Genomic DNA, 21,303 nt, shown 5'->3' with positions numbered 1-21,303 from the left:
TAAAAATTATAACAGACCTTATCCAATGCAGTTACTTAGTGGAGCTTGTCACACAGGGGGTAACTCAGCACTTGATTGCTGTAAAATGGGAGCATGCTGTTCAGTGAGAATAGTGCACTGTATGATTCCAGTTTGCCTCAGAATGACAATTTTAAACTCTGTTAAACAGAAATCAATTAGAAGCTAATTAAGAGAGCAATTCCATTACCTCTCACCGTGTCTTAAATGAGTAGAATATGCATGGGAAAACTAGCAACCTGGCAAATTAGTGCTGGGTTGAATGGCACCCCATTCAGCATGAGAGTCTCCTGCTCATCACTGATCACTGGTAACACACTTCTCTGAACAGTGGTCGTTTGAAGTCCTTCCAAACAATGAAGTTTTGTTAATGTAATGTGAGTCACATCATCCTTCTGGGAAGCAAGATGCTTGTTTGGTGGGGAGGGAGTGTGTACTTCTGATGTAAGATCAGCTTTCCAGTTTTCTGTGTAGCTGTTAGAGAACTTTTTTATTAAAAATTACTATATTGAAATGTATGTCCCTTTACCTCACAGAAATGCAATCTTGGCTCGCCTGAAGATTTTCTTTCCAAAGCATTAGATCCACCACAGCAGCAAGTAATTGGTAATGCAATGAATCTGTTGAGGAAGATTGGTGCTTGTCAGTTAAATGAGCCAAAACTGACTCCATTGGGCCAGCACCTTGCAGCTCTTCCTGTTAATGTAAAGATTGGCAAAATGCTTATATTTGGTGCTATATTTGGCTGCTTGGATCCTGTGGTGAGTAAAAAAAGCCATATTTTTAAAAGTATTGTAATTGTTAATCCTTTACAATTAATCTGATTTCTTGTAATGTGGTATGGTGATGCAAGTTAAAATGCTTTCTTTAGACTGAGGGCACCCAGACATCATGGAGGGGAGTAGTGTAAGTATTCTTTGTGGTTGAACTCAATGATCTTAAAGGTCTTTTCCAACTTAAAGTGGTTCTGTGATTCTAAACTCCTAGGTACTCTCCCCACTGGCTAATCAAGCTTGGTCTCCAGGTCTGTCCATGGTGGTCCCAGGGAATCTGACATTTAAAGAAAATGTCCTCTTGCATGTGGGTTAGACAGTCTGGATTACCCCACAGTTTATGAACATAATCAAAGTTATTGCAAATTAATTGATAGGTAATTTATTAAGACTGTGGCATAGTTTACATTTTCACCTCATCTATTTAATTCACTGCAAAATAGAAGAAATCATGAGTATGTTAGTTCCTGAAAAGTGAAAGTTTGATTTATCTCCTGTTCGTGTGTATAACCTAAAGCAATTGATTAATCTGACCTTCATTGCATTGTCATTTGGCAAAACACTTCATCTGAGTTTTGAGATGTTTTTTATGCTTGCCTGTAAGGCACTATGTGAACTTTGGCTTTAATGTAAGCAAGTGCTGAATTCTGCATAGGAAATTCTTATGGTGCTGAGATTTCCTTGAGACTTACTAGAAGATAAACTATAATTAGTGCAAGAAATCAGGCTGGGAAGACAATCAGTGGGAGTGGAGACCTGCTGATTCAGCTCAAGGGCAACAAGCAAATGCACAATCAGTGTGGAACCAAGGACAGGTGTCCTAGAAAAACTATAGGAATGCAGTCTAGTTGCATAGGTATGGGATGAGGAAGGCCATGGCAAAGATGGAGTTGAACATAGCAAGGAACATGAAGATGAGTAAGAAGGGATTATTCAGCTATGTCAGTCTGAAGAAAATGTACCCTAGCTGATGAACTGCTAAAAGAGATGAGGAGAAGGCTGAGGTACTCAATGCTTTTGCCTCAGTCATCAATGGTAACCTCTTTTGTGGCAGTCAGGTAAAGTCCCAGATGACTGGGAAAGGAGAAGCATTGTACCCATCTGTTTTTTTAAGAAAGTAGAAAAGAGGGGCCTTGGGAACTACTAACCTGTCAGCTTCAATTCTGTACCTGGGAAGATCATGGACCAGATCTTCCTAGAAATATGCTGCAACACTTGAAGGACAGGGAGGTGATTCAAGACACCAGCATGAGCCTAACCAAGGGCAGTCCTGCTTTACCAACCCAGTTGCCTTCTGTGGTGAAGACACCACATCAGTGGACTAGGGAAAAGCTACGTATTTGTTTATCTGAACTTTTGCAAAACTTTACCATTGTCCTCCACCTTTGGAAAGAAATTGATTCAGAGGGTGAACTGTTAGATGGATAAGAAAGTGGTTATACAGTCCCATTCAGAGGGTGGTAGTTAATGGCTCAGAGTCCCAATGGACATCAGTGACAAGTGTTGCCCTCAGAGGTCTATGCTGGGTCTATACCAGTTATGTAGATGGAGAGATTGAGTGCATCCTCAGCAGATTTGCAGATGACCCCAAGCTGAGTGGTGCTGTTGACACATCTGAAGCATGGGATGATGCCATCAAGAGGGACCTGGCAGATGTGGGCAGATGTGGAGCTCACAAGACCAAGTGCTGATGCTGCACCAGGGCCAGGACAACCCCACGTAACAGCACAGGTTGGGGATGAGCAGACCAAGAGCAGTCCTGGCTGGAAGGACTTGGGAGTGCTGGTGGGTGAGAGCCTGGACATGACTCAGCCATGGCGCTCCCAGCCCAGAGAGCCAGATGCGTGCTGGGCTGCATCCAGAACCCCGTGGGCAGCAGGGCAGGGAGGGGATTCTGCCCCTCTGCTGTCCCTTCATGAGATCACACCTGTAGTGCTGGATCCATCTCTGGTAGCCCCAACACAGGAAGGATGTGGACTTGCTGTAGTGAGTCCAGAGTTTATCACAAAGATGATCAGAGAGATCTAGAGTACCTTTCCCTTGAGGAGACCAAGAGTTGGATTGTTCAGTGTGGAGAAAAGGCTCCAGCATTACCTAATTGAAGCTTTTCAGTATCTGAAGGGCATTGAAGAACTTTTTAAAGGGGCATATGGTAGCAGGACAAGAGGGGATGGGTTTGAACTGAAAGAGGATTTGGTTTGATTCAATACTAGGAAGAGGTTCTTTACTGTGAGGGTGGTGAGCCACTGGAACAGGTTGCCCAGAGAAGTTGTGGGTGTCCCGTTGCTGGAAGTGTTCAAGGCCAGGTTGGGTGGGGCAGTGAGAAACTTAGTTTAGTGAAAGGTGTCTCTGCCTATAGCAGAGGCTTGAAACTAGATGATCTTTAAGGTCTGTTGCAACCCAAACCTATAATTCTAAGATAATGATAAAAGAAAATTTAAGGTTATTTGTTTTATAAACCTATAAGCTTATAACAAAATACTTCTAAATGATGTGTACTTTCTAATTGCAGGCAACTTTGGCCGCTGTTATGACAGAAAAATCTCCGTTTACTACACCTATTGGTCGAAAAGATGAAGCAGATCTTGCAAAATCATCTCTAGCTATGGCAGTTTCAGACCATATAACAATCTACAATGCTTATCTTGGGTAAGTGATGATTCTCCTATGCTCACAACTATTAGCAGTTACCAAGTAATGCACTTATATAAAGAATCTTTATTATCTCTTGGACTGCTTTCACTTCAGGTTTTTTCTGTTCAGAGTGACAATAGATTGCCAACTACTCTAACACAAATGGATACCTTGCTTAGTGTTCTGTTCTTCAACACATACAGAGGTTTACTGTCTCAGTTTATCGTAGTGTTTAAACTATTTTGTTAGCTGTTTGTGGTATTTTGATCTGAATATTTTGTATTTGATAAAGCACAAATGTATAAAATGATATCCAGGTTTATTCTTTTTTAGGGTATTACCACTAAGTCTGAATTTTGTTTTGACTGTCAAGACAGGCAGAAATGTATGGGGTTTGAGAGTAAATAATCTTGTATTTTTATTAGTATCTGTCAAATCTATGTTATGGGCATGTTCTCTGGAGTGTCCTTAGACCGGCAGCATTCATCTTGCTTAATACAACTTATTTTAGAGTGGAGAATGCTTACCAAATACATTATTCGTTTTTAACTTAGTGCCTTTTCTGTTATTATAGTCTTGATGGGTTTCTTGTTGCTGTAATAAACCACTATTTTTTCCTTAGGTGGAAAAGAGCTCGACAGGAAGGGGGATATCGTGCTGAAATGACTTATTGCAGAAGGAATTTTCTTAATAGGACTTCACTATTAACTCTGGAGGTAAAACATATCATTATGCTCTGCACTTATACAGTTATTTCACGAGTACAAGCCGCACCATTTTGACTAAAATTTGGCTCCCACACCGGAAATGCGACTAATACTCAGGAGCGGCCAATATGTGAATAATTTTCTGACATTTCCACCTCCAGAAGTGGAAACCGAGGTGCCGAGTCTAACAACTTGCCGGTAAAAGCCAGCATTTCGCGCTTGTTACAAATTGTTACTCTGTTGCGCCACGGGTGGAGCTGCTCTGTGCAGGCAGCACAAGGGGTGGGGAAGGCGGGGCAGCGCTCTCCTACTTGGCCCCGCGGCCCAGGGGAAGCAGGGGCTCTCTCCTGCTTGGCCCCGCGGCTCAGGGGGCTCCCGTCCCCGCATGCCGCCGCCACAGGAGCAGGTAGGCTACATCCCCGGCTCCCATCGCTGCCGCAGGTGCCAGCGGGCTCTGTGCCCCCTCTGCCACTGCAGGGCAGCGCCGGGCCAGGGTGACAGAGCCCAGTGGTGGTGGCGGCCGGCCCCGAGCCGAGCTGGGCCACCCAACCCTGTCAGCAACCCCGAGCCCTCATGACCCGAGCCAAGCCAGTAAACCCCGCCCTGCCACGGTTCTGTTACTATTTGGCAATTTTGTTGCACGCGGGTCCTCGCTGCAAACAACAGAGCAGCTTATACTCGGGTGCGGCTTATTTATGGACAAAAAACAAAATGTTTGCCAACACCCGGTGATGCGGCTTATACTCAGTGCGGCTTGTATTCATTAATTTACTGTAAGTTATTTTTTAAAATTTCCCTCTGCAAATACCATTCTCTTTAAACTATATCACTGTTACAGTAATTTCACGAATACAAGCCGCACTGTTTTGACCAAAATTTTGCTCCCATACCGGGAATGCGGCTAATATTCAGGTGCGGCCAATATGTGAATAATTTTCTGACATTTTCAACCCTGGGAGTGCAAACCAAGTCAGTGCAAACTGCAAAGTTGAGCTCGGGGTAAGGCGGGCAGCTCTCTCCTGCTGGCCCCGCGGCTCGGGGGGCTCCCATCCCTGCGTGCCGCAGGAGCAGGCAGGCTACATCCCCGGCTCCCATCGCCACCGCAGGTGCTGGCGGGCTCTGTGCCCCCCCTGCTGCCGCGGAGCAGCGCCGGGCCCTCATGGCCTGAGCTGAGCCACGGTTCTGTTACTATTTGGCAACTTTGTTGCACGCGGGTCCTCGCTGCTAACACAGAGCGGCTTATACTCGGGTGCGGCTTGTTTATGGACAAAAAACGAAATGTTTGCCAACACCCAGCGATGCGGTTTATACTCAGTGCGACTTGTATTCGTGAATTTACTGTACTGTTTAGACAAGATAAAAACAGGTGGAATTTTAGGGACTGATGAAATGCACATTCTCAATCAAGGTAACTGTGTCTGTATTTGAGTTTTGATATGCACACTTGCATAAACAGCTTTGTAGTCACTGCCATTGGAGAAGCTAGGCCTTACTTTCATCAGAGAATCAAAACTCCATGAATTAAAGTATTTATTTTATTATTCTTGATATCAAAGAACATATCTATTAACAGTTACAGTAATTTCACGAGTATAAGATGCACTGGGTGTTGGCAAATTTCCAAACTTTGTCCATATATAGAGTACACCCGGACTATAAAGCGCACTTTTTTTTTTTTTTTTGCAGCAAGGATCTCTGCGCAACAAAGTAACAAATTAGTAACAGAATTGCGTGATCACGGGGTTTACTGGCAGGTGCTCAATTTGCAAACATTTTTCACAGATTGACATAGCCTTTAAACGCAGCCCCAGGCACCCTCCCCCTTCCACAGGCCCCAGCACTCCCGCCCAGCCTCTCGTGGGCTTGCACTTCCAGGTTGGCAAATTTCCCAACTTTGTCTATATATAAGGCGCTCCAGGGTCTAAGGTACACTTCAGGTTCGGACAAAAATTTTAGTCAAAAGGGTGCACCTTATACGCCTGAAATTACTGTAATTTGAAAGCTGAGCCACAAACTTCTGTGAATGGCATCTTATTTTTGGTGAGAAAATGTTTTAATTGATCTTTCCAAGCAGAACTGGATCTACAATGCAAATGTATCTTCTCATGTTAACATCAGGAAGAGATTTAGTATTTGCAACATAAAAATTTCCATATGTCTAATCCAGTATTTCAGGTATCAGATTATGTTATAAATAATGTTTTTCTCATAGAAAACAGTATAGTTTCTGTTGTGGGGCTGCAGAAAATACAAGTTGTAATTCTAGTAAAGGACTTTCCCCTGGAGAGCATGAATAATTCAGATGAAATGTCATTTCTTACTGCTGAGGTGAGTATGTAACTTTTTAAATTCAAAACTTTACCATCCTAATTTCAGGATGTGAAGCAAGAACTCATAAGGGTGGTCAAAGCAGCAGGGTTCACAGCACCTTCAACACAATGTGGACGGGATGGAAATGGAGCCGCACAATCCCTGTCTCTCAGTGAAATAGCTCTTCTTAAAGCTGTGTTGACTGCAGGACTGTATGACAATGTAGGAAAAATACTATATACAAAGTCTGTGGATATTACAGAGAAGCTGGCTTGCATGGTAGAAACTGCTCAGGGTAAAGCGCAAGTTCATCCCTCTTCTGTAAATCGAGACTTGCAGACATATGGATGGCTGCTTTACCAGGAGAAGGTAAGTTGAAGGTAGTGAATGTACCTAGTAGTTTGTGTAAAGGTGGAGTTCTGCCTCCAGTGTATTTCAAGCTAGTGTATGTTATATAATACCTAATTGTTTTATCCTAAAAAGTCCTTTATTATCTAATGATCCTAAAGTCCATAAAAGTGAATCAACTGAGTGCTGAAAAAAAAGAAGGTTAAGCTGAAGATAATGAACAAATCTCTTCATGGTGAAACTGGTAGATAAAATATACAGTCTTGTTGATTTTAATAACACTTTATACAGTAATATGTAGTAGTAAGTTTTCAAAGTTTGCTTTGTTATTGTTCTAAGATTTTGAAACTTGGTACTGATGTGCCAGTAAAAAAATAAAATAGCCAATTCTGCTAAACTCCTTAACTGAATTGCATTTTTTCCGCTTCTTTCCCCTTCAATTGAAAATCTTGTCAGCTTTTTGCTAAATTCAAGTGGTTTTAGTTACACTTCTTTGTATTTAGTTATACTTCTGGTACAATGAAAGCTTGACAGAAGCTGCTTAATGACCAGATTTACTGTAAGAAGCAGAAAGTATTAGACTTTCGAATGCATATAAAGTGATAGTATTTTTTGAGAGTCAAAAATATTGACTGACCCCCAAGAAGATCATAGTGTGATGGCAAGACAGCAGCTAAGGTAGGTAAGTTATTCTGTGAACAGTGGGGCAAACAAAGCCTGCACTTTTATATGAAGATGTGCTCTTTTAATGTTAATTCTTCCCACTACAACTCATTCTGGCCCATTCTGTCCTTATTTGAGATATTCCAAAGCCAGAAGCAGCACATGCTGAATGCCATAGTTCATACAGTCTGTGTGTCTGTGTTTACCACATTTATACGTTTGCATATGTGGATGTAAATAAACTGATAAAACCACTACTCCAAAGGAGAATGTATAAGGAAAGAGCTTTGCCTGCCTTTTGCTTCAGTAATGTTATTACTTTTAGTGTTGCTTCTATGAACACCACTAGGTTAACATTATCTCTCAATTTGAGCTTTAAGAAGCTAACTGTGACTTTAGCTGACTTCCAGCCTATATGCTTGTCACTTAGAGGTGACTTATTTTATGTGGTGTAAGGCAGACAAATAGCTGTTATGTGCAATAACTTGTTTTGGTTGCATCTTGAAAAGGGGAAAGAAGTGTATTTTTTGCTTGTAGAAATAGCAATCAAATTTAGTGTTAAAGATGTTATGTGGTTTGGGATTTTTTATTGCTGTTTTTAATTGTTAGTGTTTGTTTACATGCAGGTGAGGTATGCCAAGGTGTATCTGAGAGAAACTACTTTAATATCCCCCTTTCCCATTTTGCTTTTTGGTGGGGATATAGAAGTCCAGCATCGCGAGCATCTCCTGACAGTTGATGGTTGGATCCATTTTCAGGTGCATTGGAGTTGTAACTAAACTACCTTTTGTGATTCCATGAGCTTTCATATTACATAGTTGATGTATCAGCTTGATTAAGACCACTGAATATGGGAGATGGAGGCAAGAGGGAAGAAAGGGGTAGAGAATTAAATATGATTATGGGAAATTTTATATACACGTAATGAAATCTTAATAAATCACACTCAAAAGAATAGTCTTGTCACATGTGGCTTGCAACAAGTAAGTTCCCTCTCTCTTCAAGAAGAATGTGTTCTTCAGAAAGGTGTTGAAAATGGATGTAGACTAAACCTTTTTTTTTTTTAATAGAGCTTGTACAGAAAGCAGAGGAGTGTACTGTTTTTGTATTACCCTTTCCTATAATTTTAAAGTCTTGTAACTACATATGTATCTTTTAGCACACTACTGTATATACTGTTCTATGACGCAGGCAGAATTATTTGAAAAAGAAAAATCAGATTGTAAACTAGCTGCTTACTTGGGTTTGGGGTGTTTGGTTTTCTTGGTTAGGTTTTTTCCTTTCTGCATGTGTAAGTTTTATTTGGTATGTGGAAAACTGAGAGTATTTTACTAGTATATTTTTGCAGACAAAATAGCTGTCATAAAAAGATCCTCTGTAAATTCTGGTAAATGGCAAGTAGTGGGTTTTGCTATCCAGACAGGTACGTGGTTACAGTTTTCTGTCCTGCTTCTGTGCTCTGGGCCTTGTGGTACTCTCAAAGGCAACTATAAGCAACAAGTTTTTGTAGTCTGCTGATCTAAGTAAGCAATCATCTATTTGAATTCATTGCTTATCAAGAATAGGAAATTTTAAAAACCCTTGTGGGCTTGTAAGAGATTTTTTTTTTCTGATCCCTGGATGGCTGTAGTTGTGCAGTTGCTGGGCTAATCACGTCTTACCTAATGTTTCAGGATTTCTATTCTACTGAGACACCAAGCAAAGTATATTGTATTTTGTGATTCTGCTGTAGCACTACTTGCTGTACCAAAGGCAGCATATAAATGAAATAAAGATTGAAGGGATTAAGGGAGGAAAAGATAAAATGAAATATTTTTGGGAGAGGGTTCAGTTTTAGGTATCCAAATTCTTAGTGAGATTTAGGAAAGGCTTGTGATTGTTTTGTCAGAAGGCCTGGCAGACCTCCCAATAGGCAAATGCATAGCTGTTTTATTTCAGGTATAAATGTAATTTGAGCTTTGTTACCTTGCAGGGGGGAAATGGCAATTAGTTGGATATCTCATTGGTGAAGTAATAATTTCCTCTTATGCTGGTTGTGTGGGTGCACATTCTAAGCCACCCTTCTGAGCTGCTGCTTTTCAGGCTTTGATACTACAAAAACTGGTGCTTAAAACTAAGGCATAATGTAAGCCCAGTCATTTCATGTATGCTATCCATCATGATTATCATTACCATTAAAATTCACATATGTGCATCATGTTTGCAGTAATTTTGTTATAAACTCCTGTTTATATGTAGGGTAATATTTTCATCTATATTTTGGTGAAATGTCTGATAATGCAAATGTTTGTCTTTTCTTTATAGGCACCTGTTAAGATAGCAGTAATTTTCAAACAGCTGAGAGTTCTCATTGAGTCTGTTTTGAAGAAGAAGCTTGAAAATCCCAAAATGTCACTTGAAGGTAACTTATTGCTGTCATTACTGTTTGTTAAGTGGACCCTGTAGCAAGTCTGACAAATCATTAGTGCACTGCATCCTCACACAGCATGTGTGACATGAAGGTTTCGTTAAGAGGGTTCCAGAAAGTCATCACTAACTGTGCATGTATTGTGTGGCTCATCCCAGATGTACCAAGATCTGCACAACTGCCATTTTAAAGATACTCGTGGTAACAATATTCAAGGTAGTGGTAGTAATGGTGACACATGCATCTCAAAATAGAATTGAGATTATGTGTGGAGAATCCTAGGCATGGATGGCTTGTAAGTGTTATTCAAGTTCTCAAAATCTAGGTCAACCAACAGCATGTTGGTTCCCAAAAGTAAGGAATAGTGGAGCAAATTTAAAATTTGGACGATGGATGTTCAGGAGCATGTTGTTGGTGGGGAAGAAAAGGAGCTTCTGGTAGCTGATGTATCTATCTGTAGTTAACCCACCACTTTCCCAGTCTCTTGTGGAATACATTGGCAGTTCATTGAATAATTTCATGATGATGTCCTATGTACATACTGCTTGTCCTTTTGCTTGCCAAATGGTAATCACTTGTTTTGCTTTAGATTCTGGTGTAACCTACGACATCAAAATTTTAAGTTGCTGAAAGCTAGACTTAGATTTTTGGCGATTTGGGAATCAATTTTTGAACTTGCTCTTTTTCACACTGTGGTGTTTTTTTTTCTTTTCTAGATGACAAGGTTTTATACATCATCAAAGAACTGATAAAAACAGAAAATGGTAACTGAAATCAGGAATCAATTACAAATTGAAGCTTCAGTAATTGCAGGAGAAATATGCACTCCAACATTAATAGGAAGTATTTAAATTCTTAGTGGGGTTGATACCAGCCATGATGGGGATAGACTGCATGATTTTGCGTAGAATCAGCCTTTCTCTTTATCAGTTTAAAAATGAACATTGAATATGCTTAGCCTTTACAGTCTATTTGGTGCCATTTGTCTTGACTGTATGAATGATAACTGCAAGCAGTTTCTTTTCAAAATAGAAATGGCTATGAACAATTCCTCTTTTTTAGCTTAGTGTACTAATCATACCGTTAGTACAGTGTGTACTAATGATTGAAGTTTTGGTTCTGAATCTCAGCTGAGTAGAATTCCATGTGTGCAAACAGAAGACAAATGTTTCTCCCATGGGTTTCCTAAGTGAAGATTTTTTTTAAGCTATTCATTTACAGTATTAAACCATTACATCTTAGAGAAGTCTTGATTTTTCCGTATGATTTACGTTGAGAAGATGCTCTAGAAGCATCTCTAAGATGATAGTATGGACTACTGTGAGCAAGTGCTCAGTGAGATGTGTGCTGACCAGCAACTCCTCCCAAACAGAGGATATGCCTCTTCTCACAGTTGTTTCTCCTTGTTTACCCTGATCCTTACTACTCATGCAACTGTACTGTATTTTGCTGTCCCTTTTTTGTATGTTAAGTTTTGCATAGTTCTGCAGGCCCCGTTCAAGAGATGATGGTGTGTTTTTTTCCCGCATATTGACCCTCTTCAAGGAAATGCCGGAGAAGCTCCTAGTGGAAATTTCCAGTGGCAGCTCTCTCCTACCCTACTTGCTCACAATGACTGGATGTCTGTGTGATCATTTGTTTATAAGTAATAAACTGAGTAATCCTTAACTGAATAGTTTAATGAATCAGATGGTTGCATATTCCACCTATCTGCACTATTTCTAATTATGAAGGGCAATTTTAGATTGCCAACTCAGCTTTCAAAAATAAGGAATATATTGATGGGAAGGATTTGCTGTTAAACAGTTGCAGTCAAATAGGAACTGTCTTTACAGACAGAAGCACAGTGTAGACAACTTCTGTTTAATCTGGAAAAAAAGAAAAGGTTTTATGCAGCAGTGGTTAATCACGTACAGAAAGGGCACTGGGGAAGGAAGCTCCATAAAAATGCAAGATACATGGAGCCTATCCAGTTAGATCATCACTGTGGAACTGGTATTGCCATCCAGCTTGTGCACATTAGCTTACACTCAGTTTTGGAAGAGGAAAGCTGCTTGCTGACAGCACTGAAGGAACAGGGATCGTATTTGTTATTCTTCTATGCATTATAATAACCTAGTGATAGTTCTGATTTCATAGGAGACAGGAAGTTACTTTTGGGGGTTTTTTGCACCACCGTTTGGGCAAGGAAGCATTTGAACAAGAAGTTTTTGTCTTAAACCTTAAGACCTCAACTTTACCTTCAGCATTCCCATACTGAAATCAAAACCTGCAAATTATATTCATTGAAGATACAAACTAAATCTGTACCCTAAACAAATTTCCTAGGTTTTGGTTATTTTATTTGGATCCTTCAGAAACACAAATTAGAAAAACCTGTCAGTAATTCAGTAACTAGCAAGCTTCTCCTTTTTTTGAGGTTTGAATTTTGTAAATGAGTTGTTGGTCTTAAATGCTTAAATCCTAGGTAAAGTGTGAATTGTATTTGAGTTCTTTTCCCTTATTCAACTGTGATGAATAAGTGGGGTTTTTTTTCCATTTATAGGTGGCAATGTTGAAATTTGGAGTTATTCTTTGTGTTTCTCTAGCATGCTCTGCTTTGTAATCTTTTAAATAAATAACTGAAATAAATTAAGGGGATATGTTGTAATGACTGGGAAATTGCATGATCTGTGTGAGCAACAGTTTTCTGCAAAACAAATTAAGGAGGTCATTATGTGGTATACAAATAAGCACAGATATCTTAAAAAAAATATAAGAGCAAACAAAAACACATGCCATTCTTGCTTTCTGCTTCTGTAGTATACATGAGAAAATTTTGTGCCTGTACTCTTTTGGGTGGATGAACTTTCTCTTTTGCTTTATTTATTTAATAAAGACTTCTGTTAACACCTTTGTGTTGCTTTTCTCAAAGTATTTGTCAGACACAAGACCGTTCACTGTCTCTGGATCTGTCACCATAATCTCAACTGTGGTCTGCAATATGTTCTTTCTTTGTTTTAAAGGCAGGTCTCTGTCCTCAACTTGGAGAGCAGTTCCTTCTCCTGCCATTCACGTTGTAGAATTCTTACCTGTTCTGGTTTGCTTCTGTATTGTGGACCTGTTGAAGCTCTTGTTTCTCACTGGAATCTTTCCCAGCTTAACGCTGAAGAGATTTTCTTTCTCCAGGTCTTTCTACACCTATAGCACACTATAAAAGGAGTGATTGGAGTGCAGGACAGTTAGGATTTTCCTGCGTTCAGCTGTTTAAAACAGTGGTCCATTATATAAGTAGTCCATGGATGGATGTGTAACTGAGCCCCAGATTGTCCCATGAGCTCCAGCATTCCTCCCGGTGTGTTTTTGCTCTTTCTGGTGACCTGCACTGAAAGTGTTACTTATGACACTTGTTACTGGTGGTGGGGAGCGAGTGGTAGCTGTTAAAGCTTAGGAGGTTCGAGTTGAGCTGCTAGGAGCTGGGGAGACAGTTGTGCTGGTAATGGCGAAATCGATGCAGCAGCTTCAGCTGGCCGCGTTCGTGGGTTTACAGCACTGCTGCCCGGTTTGCTCCGGTGAGGAGGCCGTGGTCGGGAGGTCATAGTGCCGCGGGCTGTCTACCACAGCCTTCTGGCCCGAGGGCAAGCGGCAGAGAAGAGGCTCGGATTTTGTTTTGGAGACGGTGGTCCCGTAAGTGCCCAGACGACGTCCTCAGACGGGCGGGGCGGGGTGCCTGGGAGGCGGGCGGGGACAGCTTTGGCGGCCACCACGCCGCTCAAATAGCGAGCGTCGAGACCGGGCTGGCAGGGGCACCACATGGTGACGGCGGCGAGCGGGCGGCGCGGCGGCACTCCGGAGCGTCGGGGGCCCGGCAGCTCCCCCGGGGGCTGCCCGCGGCGTCCGGCACGGCGGCGGCGCCTGGGGACGGCGGCGGCGGCGGGGGAGAGCGCGCAGGAGCTGCAGGCTTTCCGCGACTATGGGGAGAGCTGGTACCGCTCCCGCAAGGGGCTGGAGAGCCGCTTCCAGCCGCGGGAGCCGCTCGCCCGGCAGCCGCAGGTAGGGGCAGCGGGGCCGGCGGCGGGGAGCAGGCGGGGGAGCCCGGGGTCGGCCCCGCCCGATCCCTGCTGTCGGTGCCGCAGGTGACGGCAGAGGCGCGCTGCAAGCTGGTCAGCTGGCTCATCCCCGTGCACCGGCATTTCGGGCTCTCCTTGGAGGCACTCTGCCTGGCCGTCAACATCCTCGACCGCTTTCTCGCCACGACCCCTGTGGCTGCCGACTGCTTCCAGCTCCTGGGGGTAACATCACTGCTCATCGCCTGCAAGCAGGTAGGGCGGCCCCGGGGCCCGGCTGCCCCGCCGCCAGGGTCTCTGCAGCCCGCCGAGGCCAGCCTGAGAGGGCCACAGACAGGGCGGGCTCCCTTGCACCAGCGCCCTTGCGCAGCTTCCCGGCGGCAACGTCCTCACTCCTGTCCCTACTCGTAGGTGGAGGTGCACCCTCCTAGCGTGAAAGAGCTTCTCGCCCTCTGCTGCGACGCCTTCACCCGCCAGCAGCTCCGCAACCTCGAGTGCATCGTCCTGCATCGCCTGGACTTCGACCTGGCGGCGCCCACCGTCAGCTTCTTCCTGGAGCACTTCAGCCAGGTGCGGCTGGACGCTCGGGGGGCCGACGCGGGGGAGGCGGCGGACGCCCGGAGCCTGGCGGCGGGCGTCGCGGAGCTCAGCCTGGCTGACTATGCCTTCACCAAATACGCGCCCTCTCTGCTGGCCGCCAGCTGCCTAGGGCTGGCCGACCGGCTCCTGCGCCACCGCAGCCCCCTGGACCTGCGACTCAGCGGCTATCCGGAGGAGCTCCTGCGGGACTGCATGGACCAGCTTCAGCTCCTGGTGTCTCTGAACGGGCCGTCCCTGTCTCTCCTCCTGCCCTCGGAGGTGGGCCAGAAGTGCGCCTGGCTTGGGGATGACCGCTGACAGCGGTTGGTGATGGCTACGGCTCTGGCTCGGCCTCTGTGCTCCAGAGTCAGTGCAGTCTGATCCACTAAGCCTTAGTGTCGTTGGAGCTTAAAAATTAGATGGCATTTTGCAAAAGATCTTGTGTCATGTCATCTGCACTGTCCCTTTGCTGTATTTTTTAAGTCCAGCATGTAAACAATTTACTGAATCTCACGTACTGTGTTATTTAATTGGAGGGTGGTCCAACTGAATGTGGAGTAAACTCTTTTCTACTTGTTACCTCTATTCTTTTATTTGCTGGCAGTGCGTGGACACAGCTGGGAGAGGAAACACATTTCACACATAACGAATTCACCCTGTCAGTTAACTCAATCCCCCACAAAATAAAGATTCCCAACAGTGTAATTCCCTTTGATGCCTGTATAACTTGGGTCAAAGTTGCAATATGCTTATACATCTTGAGTTATAAGATACCGATATAACCTGAATCATAACTTTCATATGCAATGTAATAGCTAGTATGTGGTTAACTGGTTGCTTAATGCTTAAATAAACGGCAACTCACCGGGTGAACAGTTTCAAAAACAGACAAGTATAATTTCCAAAATAGACAAGTATAGCTGTACTGGGAAGCAGCAGGATGTATTAATGAGTAATTGACAAATTAAAGTAGTAAAGCAAGAGTAAATGAGTAAACAAAATTAGTCTAGTCACAAAGTACAAAAGACTAAGCAAATTAGCCACAAAATGAAGAATTTAGCCTGTTACATCCAGAAAGACCAAGGAACACCGTAACTATTCATGCTCCAAAGACTAAACTGAAAAGTTCAGAGGCAAGGAAGATGCCTTCATTGAAGAAGACCCTCAAGACCACCTAAATTGGGGAAGCACAAGCACAGTACAGAACAATTTATAACTGTGAGACAGCATTATGTAAATCCGGTGCACATATGATGATGTTATAATGACATAGCAATATTAAGCAACACTTACTGTATAAATAGACCACAGCATTTGACAAGGGTGGGTGAGTTAGGTGCAGAAATCCCCCTCTCTTCCAGCACTGCAATAAACAAATTTATTTGGCTCTGTAGACATTAGACATCTGTGGGGTTTTATTTCTAGTCATTAGGCACTGCCCGTTTCGAACTGGCACGCACTGGTTTGGTCATGGCCTGGGGGAAAAAAAGTAGATACACTGACATAAATGTAGAAAAACAGAGTGGAATAATAATAATAATAACAGCTGGGTTCGTTCGTTTGTTTGTTTAGTTTTCTAACAGGTCTATAATCCAGATTCACGCTCCTCAACAGGCTGGCACATTGAAGGGCAGAAAACAATCATAGTGTTGTAAAATATTTCATTTTCTTAATTTCTATCTTTGCACGAAAGTGGCGTTAAAAGAACTCATAGACACCCAGAGCTGCCCCAGGGAGCACTCGCCTGTCAGTGCAGGGGGACCCGAACGCCGGGCGGCGCTCCAAATCCTGCCTGCCGTCAGGCGTTGAAGCAGAACGCGCAAACCTTGTCCACGCTGCTGTTACAGGCAATGCCTACAAGACCGCCACGGGAGAATAAGGGGCAGCTTATCCTCCACCAACCCTGTCGGTGATTTCAGCTGGACTTGCCGCAGCAGCGGGTGGGACCCTGTGCCGGTGCGAGGGTACCCTCTCCCGGCGCGCGAATCAAGATTAGTTCAAGATGCCATGGGCGGCTTTTTTCTCCTACACAAGACACCCCACCGCGTCCCCCGTCCCCTGTGGTTTTCAACGCAGACGGCCCCTACCCCTGTAACGACATTTAACAAACATCATTGCCTAAAACAGCCCAGCCCCCAGGCTGACACCCGCGCTGCCCGGCAGAGACCCGAGGTGCTGGGGGGGGGGGCGGCCGTGGTGGCGGGGCCGCCCGCGCCTCTGCTCGAGTTTCCCTCCGGGGCAGCCCCTCGGCCCGCCCAGGCTCCGCAGGCGCGGGGAAGAGCTCCGCGGGCGCGGGAGCCGGCGGCGCGGCCCGGGGCGGCGGCGGGAGGTTTCGGCGCCCCGGAGGAGGGAAGGCGGGCGGGTAGGCAGCCCCCGCCATGGCCGTGGCGCCCCGCACCCCTGATCGCGGGGCGGCGCCGAGCGGGACGCGGGGCGGAGGGCGCCCGCAGGCACCGGCACCGGCACCGCTGCTGGAGCCGAGACCGAGGCCGGGGCCGCGGTGCCAGCATGGAGCAGGGCGGCCGCCGCCGAGCCTTCGGCAGCATCTGCCCCAACACGGTCCAGGGCCCGCCCGCCCGCCTAGCCAAGAAGCCGGCCCGGCCGGGCGGGGGCACAGCATGGACGCCCCCGGCCGTCCTGAGCCCCCGAGCTCCCCCGCCCCGTCCGCGTCGCAGCGGCGCCTCGCCGGTTCCCGCAGCGCCTGCGCTCGGTGAGTCAGTCTGCGACGATCAGCCTTAACCACCCAGGCGTGTACCCTTCCCCGTTCTTCCTTCTGAGACCTTCTGGTGTCCCCCACCGTGCTCCCCAGCCCCGCATCCCCCGGCCGTGACATCCCCACCTTACCCCCCCACCGTGTTCCCAGCCATGACCCCTTTCCATGATCCCCACTGTATCCCTCCTGGTGCCTTCGCGCCCCGTTTCCCAGCCCCGCATTCCTTGACCACGCACATCGAAGATGTCCCCCAGCCGTGCTCCTCATTTTACTATGCCCCCCTGGCTATGTCCACCCCTGCCCATGCTACTCACCTCTGTCTCTGACTGTCCCCAGTGCTCAGCACCATCAACTGGCAGGATTTGGCAGCCTCTGCCCCCATCCTTCCCACCACCCCAGCTGGCCCTGTGACCCTGCAGCAGGTAAACCTACTGTTCAGAACAGCCTAGGTTCTGCACCTGGAGGGGTAGATCTCTCAGGAAGGTGGGTGCTGGCAACTCCCCCAGACTCAGGTTTCCCACCTGTGAAATGGGCACAGCAGAGAACAGCACCCTGTCCCATGTGTCGGATGGGTTAGTGGCAAATAGTGAGGGGATACTGCCTGAGGGTGCTGGAACTGTGATAAGGTGCTGAGCACAGGCAGCAGACACTGTTGAAACAGTATGGGCAGTGGTGTGGGCAGGTCTGAGCCTTGAGCCCTACTCACTGGATCATTTACTTTACCCCTGCCAGGGTGCCTGCGTCCAGGCTGGGCCGGAGTTTGATTTCCTGGAATTCAGAGATACTGTCAGTGATTTTATATCCGGCAAGTAGATACTTTTCCTTACTTGAACCAAATGTGCTTGCATGTTCACATCTGCAGTCATGTTGCATACAGTCTCCTCTTTTTCTTTTGCTTTACTTTTGATATTTCGGATGCCCACTCACTGCACATTTGTCCCACCATGGGACAGTTGATGAGGTAGTGCATTCCTGCTCACCCCCTTAGAGATGTGAGCTGTCACTGAGCTTCCTCCTATGGGAGACAAACTAAATCCAAACAAATTTAGGGTGCACAACTGTCACAGTAAAAGCATTTCAGGACATCCCAGAAGGATGTTTAGAATGAGAATGGTGTGCTGGGATTGGAGGGAGCAGACATGAATACCTCCACTTAATGCTTGTGGCTATTCCTTCCAGATGTATCCGCCTTAATGCCACCACGGCTGGACTGTGCTGACTATGATTTGTCTCTTGATGAGGAGGTGGCCTTTGGCTCCTGCACCCCGCAGCTGCAGAGTAGTGTGCTGGTGCAGGTGCCCCCACAGCACCTGTCTTCCCCTGAGCCGTGCTGGAGAGACCTGGCAGACCAGCACCAGAAAGCACTGGGAGATGCCCTGGAAGCAAACAGTCAGGTAGGGACCCTGAAGTGCTCCTCAGCCTGCGCTGGGCTTATTCTGTTGCATACTGCTGAAGCAATGGCAAGGCCCTGGTGTGCAGCATCCCCTGGTCCCTGCACAGTGGGGTTGTCTCAGCCACTCCTTTCCCCATTTGTCCTTCGCAGCTGCAGGAGACCCTCACACAGAGGCAGGAAGAGCTGGTGACACTGCGGGAGAGCAATGCGCAGCTGAAGGAGCTGGCAAGTCAGGCCAGGAAACTGGCCGCTGTCCTTGACGTGAGTGCTGCTCACCGTCTGGCCTGGCACCACGGCCCAGCGGGCTCTTGGGGGACAGTGTGATGTCGGGTGCGGCGGGGAATAGGGTGCAGGGTGAGGCAGCACGGGGTGGGACAGGGCCTGGGTGGGGGGATATGTGGAACGGGATTGTGCAGTGTGGGGCTGTGGGAGTTGTGGGGTGGACGGGGTGAGGCAGGACAACGTGGATTGGGGTAAAGCAGTGAGGGGTGGAGCAGGGCCTTGGGGGGTCAGCGTGGTAGGGTTCGGGGCAGGGAAGTGAGGTGTGGGATGGAGCAGTGGGGCACAGTGTGGTGCGGGACGGGACGGCACTGTGCGGTGCAGGTAGCGGAACTCGCACTCCCTCTCGCCGGCAGACGCTGATGGTCCCGCAAAGCGCCGACGGCACAGCCCTTCCTCCTCTTCCTCCTTTACCTCCTTCTCCCGTCTCTGCTGGCGCCGCCGCTGCCCCGGCCGGGAGCGGCCTGGAGAATGCGGAGGGCGTGGATGCCATGCTGCGTGCCGTGTCGGAGCAGTGCCGCGCCGCACTGCGAAGCCTGGGGGGCAGCCCCGGAGGCAGCCCGGAACACAGCCCGGGAGGCAGCCCCACCGCCAAGCGGCCGCGGCCGGGCCCGCGCCTGCACGGCGCCTTCCGCGGGCTGCGCACCGGCCGCGCCGCGCCGCGCCCGCTCGGCGGGGAGCCGGACGGGGGCGGCAGCCTGCGGGCCGCTCTGGGGGAGGCGGGAGCCATCCGCACCCTGGCCTTCCCCCAGGGAAACGCCTTCACTCTCCGCACCGCCGCCGGCGGGCACCGCTTCCGATGGGTGCCGCGCTGAGAACTCCGCGGCTCCGCCGCGCGTGTCCCGGGCAGGGCGGAGCGGCGCCTCTGCAGCGTGGGGCTGGTAGCCGCGCCCCCGGCGGCACGCTCCCCGTTTTCTCTCGGAAAGGGGCATTCGCGCTTCCCTCCGTTGCCGGAGAAGCGACGGGCCGAGCGCGGCAGAGGCCGCCGTGCCTCAGCCAGGGTCCTGCGCCGCGGGCAGGCTTCGTGCACAGCGCCGCCGTGCCTCCTGGGCAGGCAGCTTTCCAGCAGCAGCTCCCTAATGAGTGCAATGAAAACACAAATTAAACGAAGATCTGGTCGGTTTTAGTCAGCTGGGCAGAGTAGCACAGCTGACAGGACGGCGGCTGGAACTGGCCAGTGTGGAAGCAGAGTGGCCGTCCCGGGTGGTTAAACACGATGCGGATGCTCCATCACGGAACTTTACACCCACAGTGTTTACAAAGTCCGCTTGTATCGTTCATATGTGCAACTGTATATGCATATTTGTACTTGTTATGATGATTAAATAGTGCTTAAAATTGTCATTGTATTTGTACACACCTAATGCAAACTTCATTTTACATCAGGTACGAATATTTACTTTCATTAGAGCAGGGTTAACAGAAAGCATCTCTGATAGAATACCGATAGTTTTAGAATAAATCATGCTGCTTTTAACATCCAATGCTACCAACTTACATAAAGAGAAATGTGAAGAGTAATGTTTACCTGTTCTGAATTGATATATTTCATTTCACTCGCTAGTTTGAAAGCTGAGCCACTAATAACACTCCTTGATATTTTTGTATTTCTGTGGCGCACAAGTGACACACTACTCCACCCAGGGTAGGGGTTTTCTGCCTGTGAAGTTATTGTTTTTTCAGCATTCAGCTTTTCCAGTATCCTTGCATGGGGCCATATGTATTAACAACAGTCCAACTGTGACAGCTTGTACGATGGTTAAGCTGACAGCACATCATCACCTCAGCGGATTTCCTACGGGAATTGAAACCCTGCACATACTGATGTGCTTTTGGCAAGCAGAGATGTATTTGGAAGGAGAATGGTTGTTGTTGCCAGCACAACATGAAGTTGTTTGGCTGCTAGGAGACTGCAAAAGTGGTCATTGAGTTTCTGAAGTCCTTCATGTCTGCAGCACAGACATTTTTCTAGCAGGAATGGTGCTGAGGCCCTTTCCGGGATGCTACGGGCTCAGCCCTGCGATGACTTCAGAGATATTTGCATTTCCTACAGAAGACCTTTGACACTTTGGCCAAAACAGTGCATGAAAGCTATGGTTTGACAGCACACAGAAGAGATAAAACCTTCCTGTCTGCACTGAATTCAACAGGGAATAAATTGATAACAAAAGGTATCTTCTATATACAGTAATTTCACAATTACAAGCCACACTGATTATAAGCCGAATGCCCGGGTGTCGGCAGCATTTCGTTTTTTGTCCATAAATAAGCCACACCGGATTATTAGCCACACTTCGTTCGCAGCGAGGATCCCCGTGCAACTTTCACAAAGTTGCCAATTAGTAGCAAATCACGGGATCACGGGGTTTAACTGGCTCGGCTCCGGGCCCTACGGGCTCGGCCCGCTTGGGGCTGCCAACAGGGCCGAGCGAA

General features: G+C 46.9%; 3 protein-coding genes across 3 annotated transcripts in view; all 3 read left to right on the top strand.

The window, feature by feature from the left end:
- DHX29 (DExH-box helicase 29) overlaps positions 1-12,751 on the top strand; it is a 33,395-nt gene extending 20,644 nt beyond the window's left edge. Inside the window, exons 21-27 of the mRNA XM_033085543.2 lie at positions 555-779; positions 3,304-3,440; positions 4,048-4,141; positions 6,509-6,811; positions 8,080-8,211; positions 9,758-9,854; positions 10,577-12,751. Of these exons, the coding sequence (XP_032941434.1) occupies positions 555-779; positions 3,304-3,440; positions 4,048-4,141; positions 6,509-6,811; positions 8,080-8,211; positions 9,758-9,854; positions 10,577-10,632 (1,044 nt within the window). The 3' untranslated portion in view covers positions 10,633-12,751. The remainder of the gene's footprint in view (positions 1-554; positions 780-3,303; positions 3,441-4,047; positions 4,142-6,508; positions 6,812-8,079; positions 8,212-9,757; positions 9,855-10,576) is intronic.
- Positions 12,752-13,652: 901 nt separating this feature from the next.
- On the top strand, positions 13,653-15,187 carry CCNO (cyclin O). Its single transcript, XM_033085841.1, has 3 exons — positions 13,653-13,892; positions 13,976-14,161; positions 14,318-15,187. The coding sequence occupies exons 1-3, from the start codon at positions 13,653-13,655 to the stop codon at positions 14,801-14,803; spliced, it is 912 nt and encodes a 303-aa protein (XP_032941732.1). The 3' UTR covers positions 14,804-15,187.
- A 1,806-nt stretch (positions 15,188-16,993) lies between these two features.
- On the top strand, positions 16,994-19,685 carry MCIDAS (multiciliate differentiation and DNA synthesis associated cell cycle protein). The gene is made up of 4 exons (XM_033085711.1): positions 16,994-17,195; positions 18,378-18,592; positions 18,742-18,852; positions 19,227-19,685. The coding sequence occupies exons 1-4, from the start codon at positions 16,994-16,996 to the stop codon at positions 19,683-19,685; spliced, it is 987 nt and encodes a 328-aa protein (XP_032941602.1).
- Positions 19,686-21,303: the final 1,618 nt, after the last annotated feature.

The sequence above is a fragment of the Catharus ustulatus genome, chromosome Z (assembly GCF_009819885.2).
Source record: "Catharus ustulatus isolate bCatUst1 chromosome Z, bCatUst1.pri.v2, whole genome shotgun sequence".
NCBI classification, from domain to species: domain Eukaryota; kingdom Metazoa; phylum Chordata; class Aves; order Passeriformes; family Turdidae; genus Catharus; species Catharus ustulatus.
This window is presented reverse-complemented; position numbering and strand designations above follow the sequence as displayed.

Excerpts from the sequence above, each read along its gene's own strand:
- CCNO (XM_033085841.1), top strand. The coding sequence starts at position 13,653 with ATGGTGACGGCGGCGAGCGGGCGGCGCGGCGGCACTCCGGAGCGTCGG. Across the intron at positions 13,893-13,975 it reads CGCTCGCCCGGCAGCCGCAG|GTGACGGCAGAGGCGCGCTG; the intron begins GTAGGGGCAGCG and ends TCGGTGCCGCAG. Across the intron at positions 14,162-14,317 it reads TGCTCATCGCCTGCAAGCAG|GTGGAGGTGCACCCTCCTAG; the intron begins GTAGGGCGGCCC and ends CCCTACTCGTAG.
- MCIDAS (XM_033085711.1), top strand. The coding sequence starts at position 16,994 with ATGGAGCAGGGCGGCCGCCGCCGAGCCTTCGGCAGCATCTGCCCCAAC. Across the intron at positions 17,196-18,377 it reads TCCCGCAGCGCCTGCGCTCG|ATGTATCCGCCTTAATGCCA; the intron begins GTGAGTCAGTCT and ends TATTCCTTCCAG. Across the intron at positions 18,853-19,226 it reads AACTGGCCGCTGTCCTTGAC|ACGCTGATGGTCCCGCAAAG; the intron begins GTGAGTGCTGCT and ends TCTCGCCGGCAG.